The sequence below is a fragment of the Passer domesticus genome, chromosome 23 (assembly GCF_036417665.1).
Source record: "Passer domesticus isolate bPasDom1 chromosome 23, bPasDom1.hap1, whole genome shotgun sequence".
NCBI lineage: Eukaryota > Metazoa > Chordata > Aves > Passeriformes > Passeridae > Passer > Passer domesticus.
Window position 1 is genome coordinate 6,670,042 of NC_087496.1, and position 17,884 is coordinate 6,687,925.

Genomic DNA, 17,884 nt, shown 5'->3' on the forward strand with positions numbered 1-17,884 from the left:
TTCACTTTATTTGCTTTATTTAGTGCCCAGGTACAGCCTCCTGCCTTAAGCTCAGCCTGAGCTCAGCAGGGACACAGCCTCCCTGCCTATTACCAGAACCACAGCTTAATTTGAGCTCATTTCTTTTGTTGAGATGCAAAACTAATTATATTGAACTACAGATGAACAGGAAGTTGCATTAGCAAATTTGTTGTCTTTTTTTTTTTTTTTAATCAATGGGGAATTATTCAGCATTTTTTGGGGGCTGGGGAACTTTATAACCAGATAAAAGATATGGGGGAGGGCAGAGCTATAAAAAGTGTTATTGTGTGATTATGAAGAGGCCTTTTAATGCAGTTATTATGTGATGCTAAAAAGGCCTTTATTGCTTGAAGTTGGAAGCAGAATACAAATGGGCTCGCAGTGTCTATTAAATGAAGAGTGGAAAAAATAGTCCCCATTTCCCTGAACTGCAAAGCAAAAATAACGATTAAACAGCGATTAAAACCAGCAGTGCTGGCTTTGTCAGTGTGATCACAGCCTGAGCACTGGGGTGGTGTGTGAGGTTGCAGGCACAGCCCATTGTCCCGGGGACCTGTTTGTCCAGGTGACAGTGACAGCAAATCCCCCAGGGCTGAGCTCTGTGTGTGAAACGAGGACAGAGGAGCTGGGATTGTCACAGTCATAGGCTCTGAAAAATCCCGTCGCCCAGGATTTCTGCTCCTGGGAAGCTGAGAAGCCTCAGAGAAAAGGAAAACAATGTTATCTCCTTTGCTTCTCCTGTGTTGTGCTGCTTTGGAGTGTGGTTGGACATTGTTTATCCACAAGTGGTTGTTTCGTTGGTTTCATGGGAATTGTTTTGACTTTTTGGCCAATCATGGTCAGGCTGTGGCAGGACTCTGGAAGGAGTCAGGAGTTTTCATTGTTCTCTTTTCAGCCTTCTGTCTGTACCCTTTCTCTATTCCATAGTATAGTTTTAGTATAGCATAATTAATATAATATAATATAATATAATATAATATAATATAATATAATATAATATAATATAATATAATATAATATATAATATATTAACCTGAGAACATGGAGTGAGATCCATCATTCCTGATATTCCTGTATTTCCCTCAGCTCTGGGAGCCCCAGGCTCAGTGCCTGACCCCCAGCCCGTGTGTTTCCCCACATTTAAGGAATGTTGCCATTGGCACGTGCAGCCAGGTTTTCATTTCTTCTGCTTGTTTCTCATAGCCCCAGGTGTGCTTGGCAGCTGAAATAATGCCTCTGTGGTCTGGAGGTAAAATTAGCTGCTCTGTGAGAGAGATTTTCAGATTTTCATGAAAGCACAGAGGGTGTTTTCCAAAGAAAACCTATTTTGGCGTCCTCAAATTCAACTTGACCCGGGCTTGTTAGGCCACAGATCTGCTGTGGAATTAAGCTATAGCTGGAGGAGAGCCAGAATCCAATTACATTTTCTGCCTAATGGGTCATAATTTATGCAATGAAGGAGGAGGCAGGGATGATGCTGGGGGAAAAGGGCACTGGGCCTGCGTGGGTGTGCCCTGGGAGGGGCTGCTGGTAAATGGGAATGGACAGGGCAGGGGTGCTGTCCTTTGCTGTTTAGAACCTTTCTGTGGTGTTTAAAACCTTGTTCTGGTGTTGAAAATCTTGTTCTTTTGTTTAAAGCCCTTCTCTCTTGTTAAAAACCTTCTTCTCGTGTTTAAAACCTTCCTCTGGTGTTTAAAACCAGCAGTTCAGATCAGAAAACAGGTGTCATCCAGGACTGTGAGTTGAATAAAGGATCCATGGGGGTTGTAAGGCTGGCAGTGTGTTTTGCTGAGCCCCCAGCCCGTGTCTGACTGTGCTCATTCCCTTCCAGCCTCTCTCCAAGTGGACATCGTTCCCAGCCAGGGGGAGATCAGCGTTGGAGAGTCCAAGTTCTTCTTATGTCAAGGTGTGTGCTGGCTGAAGGCCCCTGGGCTCATTGACCATTTAGAAATGAGACAGACCCTGCTGGGGTGGTATTGCTGCTGTGGGGTGGTCAGAGCCTCACGGGGGGTTTGGGGCAGAGCCTGGGGTTTGGGGCGTGCAGGGCTGGGCTGTCTCACAGTGCTGTGGGGTCAGTGAGACCCTGGGGTTTGGGGGTGAAGCAGAGCTGGGCTGTCTCATTGTGCTCTGGGGTTTGGGGGCAGATCCTGGCGTTTGGGACAGAGCCTGGGGTTTGGGACATGCAGAGCTAGGCTGTCTCACAGTGCTGTGGGGTTAGTCAGAGCCTCAGCAATGGGGTTTTGGAGCAGACCTTAGGGTTTGGGGCCATGCAGGGCCGGGCTGTTTCACTGTGCTCTGGGTTTTGGGGAGCCCCTGGGGTTTTGGAGCAGCCCCTGGGGTTTGGGACATGCAGAGCTGGGCTGTCTCACTGGCAGTGGGGTTTGGGGCAGTCCCTGGGGTTTTGGGGCAGCCCCTGGGGTTTGGGGCCATGCAGGGCCGGGCTGTTTCACTGGCAATGGGGTTTGGGGCATCCCCTTGGGTTTTTGGGGCAGCCCCTGGGGTTTGGGACATGCAGAGCTGGGCTGTCTCACTGTGTTGTGGGGTTTGGAGCAGCCCCTGGGCTTTGGAGCAGCCCTTGGGGTTTTGGGGCATCCCCTGGGTTTTGGGGCTCTTCTGGGGTTTTGGGGCAGCCCCTGGGCTTTGGGGCCATGCAGGATCGGGCTGTCTCACTGGCAGTGGGGTTTGGAGCAGCCCCTGGGTTTTGGGGCTCTTCTGGGGTTTTGGGGCAGCCCCTGGGCTTTGGGGCCATGCAGGGCCAGGCTGTCTCACCCCGCCCTGTCCCCGCAGTGGCCGGTGAGGCCAAGTTCAAGGACATCTCGTGGTTCTCCCCGAACGGGGAGCGGCTCAGCCCCAACCAGCAGCGCATCTCGGTGGTGCGCAACGATGACTTCTCCTCCACGCTCACCATCTACAACGCCAACATCGACGACGCCGGCATCTACAAGTGTGTGGTCAGCAGCCCCGAGGAGGGCGACTCCGAGGCCACCGTCAACGTCAAGATTTTCCGTAAGGCAGCTCCCCCTGCCTCTTTCCTTTCCCCTCTTAGTTCTTTCTTTGTCCCCCCCGGCCCTTTTCTTGCCCCACTGGCTCTTTCTTTCCTTGGCTCTTTCTTTTCTTGGCTCTTTCTTTCCTTGGCTCTTTTTTTCCTTGCCCCTCCAGGCCTTTTCTTGCCCCCCTGGATATTTCTTTCCTTGGCCCTTTTCTTTCCTTGCTCCCCTGGCTCTTTCCTTGCCCCTTTGCTTCTTTCTTGCCCCCCTGGCCCTTTCCTTACCCTCTTGCTTCTTTCTTTCCTTGCCCCCCTGTCTCTTTCCTTTCTCCCTGGCTCTTTCCTTGCCCCCTTACTCCTTTCTTGCCCCCCTGGCCCTTTCCTTGCTCATGGGTGAGGCAGGGTTAGGCAGGAAGCTGTTTCACCTCCCTAGGAAAGCTGCAGTGACCTTTTCCTGTCCCATTTTCCAGAAAAGCTGATGTTCAAGAACGCTCCCACCCCTCAGGAGTTCAAGGAGGGGGACGATGCTGTGATCGTGTGTGACGTGGTCAGCTCTCTGCCCCCCACCATCATCTGGAAGCACAAAGGCAGGGATGTCATCCTAAAGAAGGATGGTAAGGGCTTGGTTTTTGTCCATTCTGGGGTCAGATGTCCACCTCTGTCCCACACAGTGTCAGTGGGACACTGCTGTGTCACCTCCAGAGCTGTGTCAGTGGGACACTGCTGTGTCACCTCCCTGGGCTGTGTCAGTGGGACACTGCTCTGTCACCTCCAGAGCTGTGTCAGTGGGACACTGCTGTGTCACCTCCAGAGCTGTGTCAGTGGGACACTGCTGTGTCACCTGCAGAGCTGTGTCAGTGGGACACTGCTGTGTCACCTGCAGAGCTGTGTCAGTGGGACACTGCTGTGTCACCTGCAGAGCTGTGTCAGTGGGACACTGCCGTGTCACCTGCAGAGCTGTGTCAGTGGGACACTGCTCTGTCACCTCCCTGGGCTGTGTCAGTGGGACACTGCTGTGTCACCTGCAGAGCTGTGTCAGTGGGACACTGCCGTGTCACCTGCAGAGCTGTGTCAGTGGGACACTGCTCTGTCACCTCCCTGGGCTGTGTCAGTGGGACACTGCTGTGTCACCTGCAGAGCTGTGTCAGTGGGACACTGCTCTGTCACCTCCCTGGGCTGTGTCAGTGGGACACTGCTCTGTCACCTCCCTGGGCTGTCAGTGGGACACTGCTGTGTCACCTCCCAGAGCTGTGTCAGTGGGACACTGCTGTGTCACCTCCAGAGCTGTGTCAGTGGGACACTGCTGTGTCACCTCCCTGGGCTGTGTCAGTGGGACACTGCTGTGTCACTCCCAGAGCTGTGTCAGTGGGACACTGCTGTGTCACTCCCTGGGCTGTGTCAGTGGGACACTGCTGTGTCACCTCCAGAGCTGTGTCAGTGGGACACTGCTGTGTCACCTCCAGAGCTGTGTCAGTGGGACACTGCTCTGTCACCTCCAGAGCTGTCAGTGGGACACTGCTGTGTCACCTCCCTGGGCTGTGTCAGTGGGACACTGCTGTGTCACCTCCCTGGGCTGTCAGTGGGACACTGCTGTGTCACCTCCAGAGCTGTGTCAGTGGGACACTGCTGTGTCACCTCCCTGGGCTGTGTCAGTGGGACACTGCTGTGTCACCTCCAGAGCTGTGTCAGTGGGACACTGCTGTGTCACCTCCCTGGGCTGTGTCAGTGGGACACTGCTGTGTCACCTCCCAGAGCTGTCAGAGCAGAGGCTGAGCGAGCTCCCCGTGCCTTTGTGCTTTGCAGTGCGCTTCATCGTCCTGTCCAACAACTACCTGCAGATCCGGGGCATCAAGAAGACAGATGAGGGCACCTACAGGTGTGAGGGGAGGATCCTGGCCCGAGGGGAGATCAACTTCAAGGACATCCAGGTCATCGTGAACGGTGAGGGGCGCGGCAGCACCTCCCCCCAGGCTGCTGCAGGAGGTGCTGCCTCTCATTCACACCATCCTCTTCCTCTGCTGTGTCCAATAAAAATGTCCATGGAGCTCAGGGAGTGTTGGCCAGGTGTTTACAGGGAATAACACCTCGAGGAACCTGAAGGTTAGAGTGAGGAGCTGGGCTTGGTGGCACTCACGAGTGGCTCTGGCCACCACGCTGAGTTTTTTTGTGTCCCTTTTTCCCCTGTGCTGATGACTTTGGCCTTGCCTCAGACTCAGTGATGAAACCCTGCAGCTGGTGCTGCTGACAGGGTTTGGTGCCACCAGAGGTGCCCAGGGAGCTCCCTGTGGTCACAGCTTCACCCTCCCAGCTGAGCCGTGGCTCTGTTCTCTTGCAGTGCCTCCCTCGGTGCGTGCCAGGCAGAGCACCATGAATGCCACCGCCAACCTCAGCCAGTCTGTCACCCTGGCCTGTGATGCTGATGGCTTTCCCGAGCCCACCGTCACCTGGACCAAGTAAGATGCTGTGTGCAGTGTCCTGCTGGCCTGGGGGTGCTTCCCTGCCAGGCCAGGCTGGGAAGGGAATGCTCTGGCTGGGATGAGCTGATTCTGCTCACAAGAAAGGCCTCATGGTGGGGCTGAAATCACCTTCTGCTGGGAAGAAACCCACAGAGCCCACGCAGGGAGGAGAATCTGAGGGTGAAAATCCTGTTGGTTGGGATAAAAACAGTTTAATAAAGCAGAGTAAACCAAGGAATTCCTTCAGTGCACCCTGTTGTTCAGCTGTGTCCCCTCCCAGCTTCCTGCACTGCCCTGTCAGGCAGTGACTCCCACTCCAGGGACTCTGGAATTCCAGAATTCTTGGAGTTCTGCAGCCTTTGGTGAAGGTTAGGAGCACAAATGGACCTGGAAAAGCTGATGGCAGCTTGGAGTGGTGCCTTGGTGTGCAATGAGCACCTCTGGTGGGGTTCCAGCTGCTCTGTGGTGTGCCAGGAGGGGAGAGCTGCAGCTGCCAAGAGCCCTGGGGCAGGAAGGGTTGGGAATGGTCTGGAGCTGAGCTCTGGAGCCCACGGGGAGGGGAGAAGGGGCTGCTCCCTCTGAGCTGCAGTGTAACAACTGCACGGACAGGCCTGAAGCAGGCTGGCGTGGCTTCTGCCAGCTCAGCCCCGTGTGCTGTGTGCCCCCAGGGATGGAGAGCCCGTGGAGGAGGTGGAGGACGAGGACAAATACAGCTTCACGTCGGACGGCTCCGAGCTGAGCATCCACAGGGTGGACAAGAGCGACGAGGCCGAGTACATCTGCATTGCTGAGAACAAGGCTGGCGAGGCCGACGCCACCATCCACCTCAAAGTCTTTGGTAACAGCGCCCAGAGCAGCCCTGGCAGCCCAGCTGGGTGCTGCTCACCCTGGGGGCAGCTCTGTGTCCCACCTAATCCTGCTGGGGGTATCACCCCAGCTGTGCCTGTGCCCCTCCGGGTGTGGGGGGAGCTCATCCCTGCTCCTGTGGGCTCAAACACAGCAGGGCTGGTGGGTCAGACCCACAGGCTGCTGGAAATGTCCTCCAGGACATTTCCTAATCCACCAAAGCTGCTGTTGAAAGGGTTTCAGCCACTTGAGTGGGGCTTGCTGCAGCCTGGATGGGGAGGTGGGCTCCAGCCCAGCACTGTGGGAGTGACCTCAGGGTTGGAGGGGGGAATCGGGAGCTTCCCTGGCTCCCAGGGGCCTGGAAGTGTTGAGGAACATGAAATTGTCCCTGCTTTGGTGTGCAGGAGCTTCCCTGGCTCCCAGGGGCCTGGAAGTGTTGAGGAATTTGGAATCCCTGCCCTGTGTGCAGCTGACCCACTGCTTAGCAAAGGGCTGCTTTGGGGCAGGGAGGTGCAAGGGGAGCTGGCAATCCCGGGGTGAGTGTGGTACCCTCTGCACTGGCTCCTCTCCTGGAGCCTCAGCTCTGGGAATGAGCACAAGAGGTTTTTCAGCTCCTTCCCTTCTGCAAGGAGGGTCCTGGTAGAAGTCCCTCTGTCCTTCCCCAGCTGGCAGGAGGTGGCCCCAGTTGTCCCCGGCGCTGCTGGTGACAGGCAGTTCACCCTGAGCCCCACCTGAGCCAGGCTCCTCTTCCTCCTCCTCCCCAGCCAAACCCAAAATCACCTACGTGGAGAACAAGACGGCCATGGAGCTGGAGGATCAGATCACGCTGACCTGCGAGGCCTCGGGGGACCCCATCCCCTCCATCACCTGGAGAACCTCCAGCAGGAACATCAGCAGCGAGGAGAAGGTACAGCCCTCCCCCGGGGGGGTGGGAGCAGCACAGCTCCTCCTGCCCGGCCTGGCACGGCCTGGCACGGCCTGCAGCTGCATGAGGGGCACCTGGGGGCTGCTCTGCAGGGCCTGGGGCAGGGGCATGCCTGGGGCAGGGGCACACCTGGGGCAGGGGCACACCTGGGGCAGGGGCACAGGGGCACACCTGGGGCAGGGGCACACCTGGGGCAGGGCCACACCTGGGCACACCTGGGGCAGTTTCACAGGTGCCACACCTGGGGCAGGGCCACACTTGGGGCACAGCCACACCTGGGACAGTTCCACGGGTGCCACATCTGGGACAGTGCCACACCTGGGGCAATGTCACAGGTGCCACACCTGGAGCAGTGCCACAGGTGCACACCTGGAACAGTGCCACACCTGGAGCAGTGTCACAGGTGCACACCTGGAACAGTGCCACACCTGGAGCAGTGTCACAGGTGCCACACCAGGGCCACAGGTGCCGTCCTGTGAGAGCCGCCTCGGCTCAGGACAGCTGGGCAGTCATTCTGCCATCCCTGCTGTGCTCACTGCGGGTGAATTCCGTTGGAGGGAGCCTGGGCCCTGTTCCCAGGAGTTCTGGGGGATGGCACTGAGCCCCCTGAGCCCCGAGCTGGGCAGGGATCCAAAAGGAGCCTGTCCATCCTCCTCCCTGCTGCCCTCTGGCACTGCACATCCCCGAAGCACAAAAGCCTGCCTGCCTTTTGTGCTCACCTGTTCTGTGGATCCCATCAATACCATTTTGTTCTTAAAAGGCAAAAATAATTAGCAGTTTTTTCTTCCTCTTGAAAGGGATCACTGGTGTTGTTATTGGCGACAATAATTCCTTTAATTAGAGCAGGCTGGGGTGTGCTGCTGTACTGGGGATGTTTCATGAGTGATCAGGAGGCAGAATTTGGAGCCTAGACAGAAGTAGGAGTGAGGAGTTGCTGCTAATTAATAATCTCCTAATAAGAGGATGCTTCAGGGCTCAGCTGCCTTGGCCATGCCAGGGGTTCTGGCTCGGCGTGGAGGCAGCAGGTGACACTCTGCAAGTCTTGGAGCAACAGAGGTGTCCACTGTCCCTTGTCCCCACAGCTGCTGTCCTGCCCTGCAGCTCCTAAATGAGCTTTTTAAATTGCCCCCATGACGTCAGCCCTCCCCACGTTGTTCATGTGTGACTTTATTAATCAGGGTGCCAGAGTTTTCCAGCTTCAGTTCTTTCTCAGCATCTTCTGGATCCCAGGGCTGCTGTGAATCCCTGCAATGTTCAGGGAGAGGTTTCCAGCGCCTGCAGAAGCTGCAGCCTGACTGGGGCACCTGCTTGGGCAGGATTTGAGGGTATTTATTCACGGGTTTGTCTCTTAGGACAGCCCTGGCTCCAGTGCTGCTGGCTCTGGATTTGGATCCCAGCCAGGGCCAGAGCTTGGGCAGGGAGCAGAGTGTAAAAGCTGACCCAAGTCTAGAAGAGCCCCCCTCTGCAGCCCAGTGACACCATCACAGCTCAGTGCAAAACTGCTAACTCATTTTTGCTGAGTTTTGAGGCTCTGCTTGACGCTCTCAGCTGGGTGATCAGTAGCAAGGGGAATGTTCATGCTCTGAGATGGGGGAAGAGCCAAGGTTTGAGGTGCTGCCATGTGTTCATGGGCTGGTTCAAACCTTCAGGGCAAACATTATTTTCTCATGTCCCATGCACTTTCTAGGCTGGATTCTTGTGTGTGTGTGTGCATTTTGTTTTGGTTTGTCTTGTACTTTTCTCATTCTCTCTCTTGTGCTCTAAGTTGAGGGAAACGTTTCACATGTCCAGAAAATCCTGAGGTCAGAACAGCTCTCTAAATATCCTACTACAAATTCTATTAGAATATTTAATTCTGTTAAATATTCTGGTACAAATAGATTCGGTTTATTCTCCACTTTCTTTCTCTGGGACAGCACAGGGAAGTGGATGGTCTTTGGTGCAGGACAAACAATGCTATTTTAAGGATTTTCAAGCCTACTTTTGAACATTTCTGTTATCCAGGTGCTTGGATGCTTCTCTCTTGCTCTGTGTTGTTTGCTCTTGCAGTCATCCCTCAGTGCAGGTTTTTTGAGGTGTAGAGATGCCTTAACTCCCACAACATTCTGCAAAACCCACCCAAACCCCAAAGGAAAAGGAAGGTTTGGTTCAGCTGTGTCTCCTGGCAGATTTTGGGCTGTCCCAGCTGGGAGAGCTCAGCCAGCCCTCCAGGAGCAGCTGTGGGGACAGTGCTGGGTTTGTCACCCAGCAGGGCAGCTCAGCCTGTGGGGATGGGAGGGAAGCACCCTGCAGGTCCTTGATCCTTATCCAGGGCTGGATCTCCTGGAGCTGCTCTCCCTGCAGGCCAGAAACACAGGGGGTGAAGAGCAGAGGGATCAGCTCTGGTTTCTCCCTCCTGCATCCCAAACACACTTCAGCCCCTGTGCTGTCCCTTTCCCCACAAGCTCCCTGTTCCTCCAGCAGGAAAATGCAGATTCCTGCATGGATCTGAGGGCTTGGCTGAATTTCTGTGTCTGGCAGGTGAATTCCATCTCAGCATTGTCCTAGGAACAGCCCAGCCCATGGGCTGTTTCTGCCTCTCTCAGCTCTCTGCTGTGGGCAGCCAGAGCAGGGGGAGGAGATTTTCATAATTTAGGAATCTGAAGGAGGCCTTGGATTGCCCCTCATTGCCTGCCTGGTGCAGGCTGGAGCTGCTCTGGCTCTGTCTGGGTGAGGAAGACTTAGTCTGGCATTCTCTCTTCACAAAAGATAAAAATTCATCTTTTTCTTTTGTGCTGACTCAATTTCAGGTTAATACCTATAAAACAAACCTAGATGAAAAGCACGTGTGAACAAGTGAGAATAAACCTAGATGGAAAGCACATATGAACAGGTAAAAATAAATAATTACCTGTTCATGTGTGCTTTCCTAGATGGAAAACACATCTGAACAGGTAATTAGCCCTGCTTGCTCCTGTGGGCTGCAGACACTGTTTCAGAGAGCACAGCACAGGCAGAATCCATGTGTGATCACAGAAATAACAACAGACTCAAAATCAGCTTGTTGTGTCCAACAGTATTTCATCTCTTAGGGTGATTTTGGCATCTCCAAGTTGGCTTCAGCATCGCTGAGAAACTCTGAATCATGGAATCACAGAATGGTTTGGGTTGGAAGGAGACCTTTTTTTGTCTCCCTGCAAGGAGAAGGGGCATCTTCAACTCCCCTGGGGTGGGGAACGTGGCTCTGCCTGTTCTCCTGCTCCCAAGGGTCACTGCAGGGAATTGGGAATGGGCTCTTGTCCTTCTCCATCCTCCCTGAGGCTGACGCAGGGATGAAAGGTGTCTCCCTGTGCTGGCTGCAGCGAGCAGCAGTGGCAGGGACTCACAGGGCCACCCCTGGCACTGAGCAGAGGGATTATTCTGGATTGTTGGGCTCCTGCTCAGCTTCCAAGCACAGCAGGGTGTGTGCACCCAGAAGTGAGCAGCTCTGGGGGTGTCCCAGCCCTCACAAAGAGCCCATTTTTCTTTCCCCAGAGCTGTCAGAGAGGTGTGTGTCCCATCTGTTGGTATTTCAGTCTCAGTGTTCCCTGGCAGCAGGGCTCTGGTTCTGATTCTCATTCCCTGAGCCTCCATCTCCATCCCTGTCACCCGTGTGTGCTGTGACACCCCCACAATGTCACTGTGCCTCCCAGCCAGCGGTGCCATCCTGCAGGCGACTTCTGACTCCTGAACAAAGCACAGAGAGCTGAAATATAGATTACAGGGGGGATGGAACAGCAGTTGGCTCTCTGTGAGCCACAGGGAGCGTGGTCCTTGCTGCTGGTGCCTTGCTCTGGGTGGGAAATGTTTGCTTTGCAGTAAGGTCTGGGCATGTTTCACTGCTGTGGGGCTGGGGGTCCCTCCCTGAGCACAGGGAGCTGGAGCTGGGGGTCCCCTGCAGCTCTCCTCCTCCTCCTGGCACAGCCTGCATGAACCAGGCCTCCAAATGCATGATGAGCACGTTAATCAGTGTTAATTAACCGCTGTGGGGTGGCAAACAGGGGCACAGCACCAGGTCTGTCCTCTGCAGTGCAGTGGCCAGAGCCACTTCCTGAGCACCAGGTGTGTAGGAAGGGTGAGATGTGACAAAGAAAACGATCCCTGATGTCATAAATCACTCTTGAGGTGCCAGCAGCCTTTGCTTGGCCATTGAAAGCCCAAAGCAAGGCTGTGAATGGTGAATGCCAGCCTAAATTGATGGGAGATGAAGCTGTGACCCCCCCAAGACACACAGGAGGTGTTCAGCTTGGAGCCTGCATGTGCTCGCAGCTCAGTGTGCTGCAGACCCTGGTGCCTGAAAGCAGCCTTTGATAAACTCTTATTGCTTTTTTTCTGTTGTTGTCGTTGTGTTCTATATCTGTTCTCTCCAGGCTTCGTGGACCCGGCCCGAGAAACAAGAGGTATAAGATTCCCAAACCTTTAGCAGACTTCTTTAGGTTGTTGGTTTTTGGTTTCTCGTCTAAGCATTACAGATTAACAAACCTCTAGTGCAGTAACCAACTAAACGAGCATTAATCTGACCCAGTTAAATGCCAGTACATACAAGAAGCAGCTTCTAGAGGTAGAAATTGCTTGGCGTGTAGTGATGCAATTTTTGGATGAGCAAAGTAGCTGTGTTGGGAGTGAGGAACTCGGCCTGTCACTTCAAAATGAAAGAAAAGGCAATTAAAATGAAAGGCAAATGTAAAATGCTCTTTTCACCATTTTTTTTTCACCAGTGTGAATCATCCTCTCCTTCAGAGAGGGAAGAATTAGCACCAACCTGTGTTTTGGGAAAGTAAATTTTCCCCAGGAAAGCCTCCTCTGCTCCAGCCAACTCACCTATTTGCTCATGGCACTCCTTCATTTCAGTTTGACCTTCTCTGTGAAGGAAACTGCATCGTGTTCCATTTCCAAGGCAATGCAGAGAAACCTTGCACGAGGGGCATTTCTCCAGAAAATGCCCCAAATTGCTCAATTCTTTTCATTTGTCTTTGATCTGCAAGGGTCAGCGAGGGGGAGGTGGGATGATGCAGTGGCTGGGGTCGCTGCAAATGGGGTTTGATTTTATTTCACATTCAGTGCTGTGCTTTAATCATAATAATAACAACAACAAGAATAATAATGCAGCTGATTTGTAGCACTCTTGCTTCAAAATGGACCAGAAGGAAAGATCCCAAGCAAATAACAGGGGTCAGGTGGAGAACAGAATGAGCTCTCAGAACTGGGTGACTTGGATTTGTATTTTTAGGATCAACTCTGTGGAGGCTGTGATTTTTTAAATCATTTTGAAGCCGTCCTAAATCCCAGAGACTGAGCAGCGTGAAGCTGTAACCTGAGCACCACCCAGCTGTGTTTCCTGGGCAGATCCTGCCCATTCTTCCTTCAGAATAATCTCCGGGGTTGTGGCAGGTGGAGGCATCAGATTCTCTGAGCAGTTTGCACTGAAGGATTTGGAATTTGAGTAGCTGCATCTCTCCAGGACTCAGGAATTCCTGTCACAGCTGTCCCCTCCCTGCCCCAGTGTTTCCTCTGTGCTCTCCCTCTCCAGCTTTTGATTAATATGAGCACTAATACTATTAAGTTTGCTGTCTCTAAATTTCTTACTGCCTCTGTGTGTTAAAATACCCCAGTGGGGTGCAGGATATCTCTCTAAAATTGCTTTTAAATTGCTTTAAAGTTGCCTGGGGGCTTTTAGCAGTGGGTTCCAGCCGCAGGATGAAGGTCAGGGAATGTTTGGCATTAAATATTTCACTTTTCCTGAAGGGATATCGGGTGAGGAGTTGAAGTCAGTCCTGGCAGCACCTCTGGGTACCTCAGTCACACCCCAGACTGGTAACTGGTGCAGCCTTAGGAGCATTTAGGGCTGCAGTTAAATGCAAATATCAAACACTGCAAGCAGAGAGGAAGGAGAGACCCCTCCTCTTCCTCAGTGCCATTCCTGCCTGGGCTGGGGTTTTCAGGGGTTTTTGAGGGTGAGGAAGTGGCTGAGGAGCAGACACGATGTGCAGAATTATCCCTGGGTGCTTGTTTGGGAAAGCCTGGAAGCTCAGAAGGTGAAGGGAAGGGGATAAATGCAGTTTATTTATCTCTGCTCTCCCCCTTGGCCCTGAGCTCTTGCCCAGCTGTGATCTGTGCCCCAGGGCATGGCCAGAATTTGGGGAAATTCTGCAGTAGCTCGGGATAAATTGCAGTAATTGGCAATATAGAGAACGTGCTGCTCTGTTCTGAGGAGTGATTCCCCGTGTCCCTGAGCTGCTCTCCCAGCACCAGGAGTTTGTTGTTCTGTTAGCCCAGATCCTTGCAGCTGGGGGATTTGAGTAAAAGGGTTGCAGATGTCAACATCTGGCTCCCAAATTCCTGCCCGTCCTGTCTCCAGCAGCCAGAGCTCCTGGTGGGCTGCAGCAGGGAGGGAGAAAGCTTGGATTGCTTGCTTGGCTAGGCCTTTTTCTCTTCTTAGAGCGCTTTTCCTGATCTCTCTTTTCCTTCCCTTATGCCTTTTTGCATTAAAACCCAGAGCTTTGTCTTCAGAATGAGTTGCATTGCTCATGAAATCATCCCTGCCCATGATTTCCTGGCTCTCCTTCGTGGTGGATCGTGAGGGAGTGAGGACAAAGTCAGGAGTAAAACTGGGTGTAAAACTGCCTTTTCTGGTGATCCCACACTGGTGATTTGTCCCTTCCACTCTGCTGGTGAGGTCACAGAGATAAATATTGAGAATATTCCCCAAGGTGTGGAGTCCTGGCACCCATGGGTGCTGCTGGAATGAGCTGGGTTTGGAGGGGAATCCAAAGGCAGACAGAAGGAGAGCAGTGCAGTCAGATAAAAGCAGATTTTGGTGATGTGGTACCACTGTAGTTTCCTGTCAGGCTCTGAAATGATGCCCACAGCAGCACGAGTCCATGGAATAACTGTTCCAGGACAGGGATGGAGGCTGTAGCTCAAGGCACTGGCCAGGGATTGCAGCAGGGAAGGGGAGAGCAGATAAATCCACCCAGTTGTTTATGTGCCATCAAAAAATACTATTTCTGTGCATTGGAAATTGGCCTGGTGCCCACGAGCTGATTCTGGAGCTAACTGAGGTGACAAAAGGCATTTATTTGTAGAAACTTTGTCAGGCTCAGCACAGAGAGAGGCTCAGGCCCAGAGTCTGACACCTGAGAGGTGCTTTTTGTGCACTTGGCTGTTGGAAATCCTCGGGGTTTTACTCATTTATCAGCACTTGTCCTGTACCTTCCAAGGAAACAGATGCTCCTGGAGAGTGGCAGCAGGCACAGCCGCGAGGGTGCCAGATTTACTCCCTTGTGTTTGTGCTGCAAAACCAGAAATGAGAGGAGGGAGTTGGTGCTTGGGAGCTTCCAGGCTGAGGCAGGAGCAGCAGGAGGGAGAGAGGAGTCCCTGGCTCGGTGTTTTCATGGGTTTGGTGACAAACTGGAGAGGAAAACCACGCAGCCTGCAGTCCCTTGGCCATCCCCTGGGATTTTACACTCCCTGTTTCCCTCTGTCAGTGGCATCCCCACAATCTCTTGAGTGTGGGAAATGGTTCTGGAATTTCCTTGAGGCAGGGCTGTCTCTAGAGGCTTTCTTGCCCCTTTCACTGCACTTTCCTCTCTTGGTGTGCCACGTTCAGGTGAAAGTTCTGGGCTTCCTTTGGCCTGATTCAACTCTGAGCTCTGGATCTGTTCTGCCTTACCCATTTCAGGGGCACTGAGATAAAACCAGTGTTGCTGAGGGGACAGGAAGGGCTGGATTCTCTGACTCAAAGCTTTTGGGGAGGTTTTTCCTTTTTTTTTTTTTCTTTTTTTTTTTTCCTCTTTGCTGGCAAAACGTTTGAACCAGAGCTGGATGTCTGCAGTTCCCACCCTGGGGAGAAGCTTTGTTCTCAGTTGTGCAGTGTTCTCAGCCACGTGGGGCTGATCCTTGGGTCCTGCTTTTGGTGATTGCCCCTTCCCCTGAGTGCTCTGAGCCACTGCGGTGTGCCCTGGGTGCCAGGGACAGAGAACTGCCCCTGTGTGCCACAGAGCTGCCCCTGGGTGCCAGGGAACTGCTCCTGGGTGCCAGGGAGTTGCCCCTGGGTGCCAGGGAGCTGCTCCTGTGTGCCAGGGAGTTCCCCTGGTGACAGAGCCTGCCCCTGTGTGCCAGGGAACTGCCCCTGTGTGACAGGGAGCTGCCCCTGGTGCTCTCACCTGGCCTCAGGTGAGGGATCCGCAGCGCTGCGGGGCTGCCAGGGGCAGGGGGTGTGCCATCCTGGGGCTGCCATGGGCAGGCTGTGTGCCACACTGGGGTGAGCTGTTTGCTATCCTGGGGCTGCCCCGGGGCTGGGGCAGGCTGTGTGCCATCCTGGGGCAGGCTGTGTGCTATCCTGGCCAGGCTGTGTGCCCTGCTGGAGCTGCCATGGGCTGTGCCAGGCTGTGTGCCCTGAGGGCTGTGTGCCCTGCTGGGGCTGTGCCAGGCCGTGTGCCCTGTGTGACGGGCTGTGCCAGGCCGTGTGCCCTGGGCTGTGCCAGGCCGTGTGCCCTGGGCTGTGCCAGGCCGTGTGCCCTGTGTGACGGGCTGTGCCAGGCCGTGTGCCCGGGGCTGTGCCAGGCCGTGTGCCCTGTGTGATGGGCTGTGCCAGGCCGTGTGCCCTGTGTGACGGGCTGTGCCAGGCCGTGTGCCCGGGGCTGTGCCAGGCCGTGTGCCCTGTGTGACGGGCTGTGCCAGGCCGTGTGCCCTGGGCTGTGCCAGGCCGTGTGCCCTGGGCTGTGCCAGGCCGTGTGCCCTGTGTGACGGGCTGTGCCAGGCCGTGTGCCCGGGGCTGTGCCAGGCCGTGTGCCCTGTGTGTCGGGCTGTGCCAGGCCGTGTGCCCTGTGTGACGGGCTGTGCTGTCGCAGACGCTGGACGGGCGCATCGTGGTGCGCAGCCACGCGCGCGTCTCCTCGCTGACGCTCAAGGACATCCAGTACACGGACGCGGGCGAGTACGTGTGCACGGCCAGCAACACCATCGGCCAGGACTCGCAGGCCATGTACCTGGAGGTGCAGTGTAAGTGCCCTGGGGGGCTCACGGGGGCTGGCTCCTTCCCTGTTCCCTCCCTGTGCTGAGGGTGAGGGGTGGAAGTCTCCCTCTGAGATATCTCAGGGGGTTCTCCCTGCCCATCCCCATCCTGGGTGCTTGCCATGCACCTGGAGGTGCCCTGAGAGGTTCATGGGGGCTGGTTCCTTCCCTGTTCCCTCCCTGTGCCATGTGGGGCTGAGGGTGAGGAGGGTGAGGGGTGGAGGTCTCCCTGTGAGAGGTTGCAGGGTGTTCTCTCTGCCCATCTCCAGTGCTTACCATGTACCTGGAGGTGCCCTGGGAGGTTCATGGGGCTGGTTCGTTCCCTGTTCCCTCCCTGTGCTGAGGATGAGGGGTGGAAGTCTCCCAGTGAGATGTCTCAGGGTGTTCTCTCTGCCCATCCCCAGCCTGGGTGCCTGCCATGTACCTGGAGGTGCCCTGGGAGGTTCATGGGGCTGGTTCGTTCCCTGTTCCCTCCCTGTGCTGAGGATGAGGGGTAGAAGTCTCCCAGTGAGATGTCTCAGGGTGTTCTCCCTGCCTGGGTGCCCTTTGCACCTCACCACGGCTCTGCACTCCTGTTTGTTGGGAACCAAGTTCTCCCCTAGAGCACTTGAATCAAGTTCTCCCCTTCCCAGCCCCGTCCTGCTGCCTGCTCCTCCCACGCTGCCCAGCAGCAGCTCAGCAGGATTCCTCCCTGTGCCCTTCACCAAAAGCTGTTCCCAGCCCTGGAGGAGAGGACAGTTCCCATTTCCAGTATTAGTGGAATATTCCAATATTCCCCTGCCCGCACTGAGGTGGACTCCAGCCAAGGGATCCTTACCGGGAGGATTTTTTGGGAGCTCAGCTGGCTCCATGGCCTTCCCAAACGTGTCTTTCAGATGCCCCCAAGCTGCAGGGCCCCGTGGCCGTGTACACCTGGGAAGGGAACCAGGTGAACATCACCTGTGAGGTGTTTGCCTACCCCAGTGCTGTCATCTCCTGGTTCCGGGACGGGCAGCTCCTGCCCAGCTCCAACTACAGCAACATCAAGATCTACAACACCCCCTCAGCAAGCTACCTGGAGGTGAGGAAATGCCACGAGTGCCATCAGAAAATGGGTGTTGAAGGAACTCAGTCTTGTCCTCTTGGTAGAAATGAAGTTGGGGTGGTGTTTCTAGCGTATAAATCCTGAGAAAATTGGGTTGTAGGAGATAAAGAGGAGGAGGAAATGGGAGAAAATCTGGTATCAGAAGAGAAGATCTGGTAGCAGAAGAGAATGCTTGCCTCTGCTTTTTGCCCACTGCAGCTCTCCAAGCACAAACTCCTGGGTTTCATTGTAGCTTCTCCCCAGCTAAGTTCAGGGTGCCTTGGCAGAGTGAAAAGGGTTCTGTGATCCCATCCTGAGCCTTCCTTCCCCCTCAGGTGACCCCGGACTCGGAGAATGACTTTGGGAACTACAACTGCACGGCCGTGAACCGCATCGGGCAGGAGTCCTCCGAGTTCATCCTGGTGCAGGCAGGTGAGCAGCCGGGCCAGCAGGGCCACGTGCCCTGCTCTGCTGCCTGCTGTCCCTGGGGCAGCAGGAGAGCAGCCTCTGCCCTCAGAGAGGCTGTTCACGGCTTTCCTGCTGCGCTGGGGCTG

The 17,884-nt window shown here is 54.7% G+C and overlaps 1 protein-coding gene across 9 annotated transcripts in view; it reads left to right on the forward strand.

Annotated features, from left to right (window-relative positions):
* The window catches only part of NCAM1 (neural cell adhesion molecule 1), an 89,739-nt gene that overhangs the window by 38,628 nt on the left and 33,227 nt on the right, over positions 1-17,884 (forward strand). For 6 of the 9 annotated variants that reach the window (XR_010350273.1, XR_010350274.1, XM_064397729.1 and 3 more), the window contains exons 2-12: positions 1,853-1,927; positions 2,809-3,027; positions 3,478-3,621; positions 4,811-4,948; positions 5,343-5,460; positions 6,132-6,301; positions 7,074-7,216; positions 11,623-11,652; positions 16,105-16,255; positions 17,143-17,327; positions 17,666-17,762. Coding sequence is in view for 7 of the 9 variants with exons in the window: in XM_064397729.1 (XP_064253799.1) it covers positions 1,853-1,927; positions 2,809-3,027; positions 3,478-3,621; positions 4,811-4,948; positions 5,343-5,460; positions 6,132-6,301; positions 7,074-7,216; positions 11,623-11,652; positions 16,105-16,255; positions 17,143-17,327; positions 17,666-17,762 (1,470 nt within the window). In the remaining 2 variants the exon portion in view is untranslated. The remainder of the gene's footprint in view (positions 1-1,852; positions 1,928-2,808; positions 3,028-3,477; positions 3,622-4,810; positions 4,949-5,342; positions 5,461-6,131; positions 6,302-7,073; positions 7,217-11,622; positions 11,653-16,104; positions 16,256-17,142; positions 17,328-17,665; positions 17,763-17,884) is intronic. The other 3 variants (XM_064397730.1, XM_064397735.1, XM_064397734.1) reach the window with 1 other exon arrangement.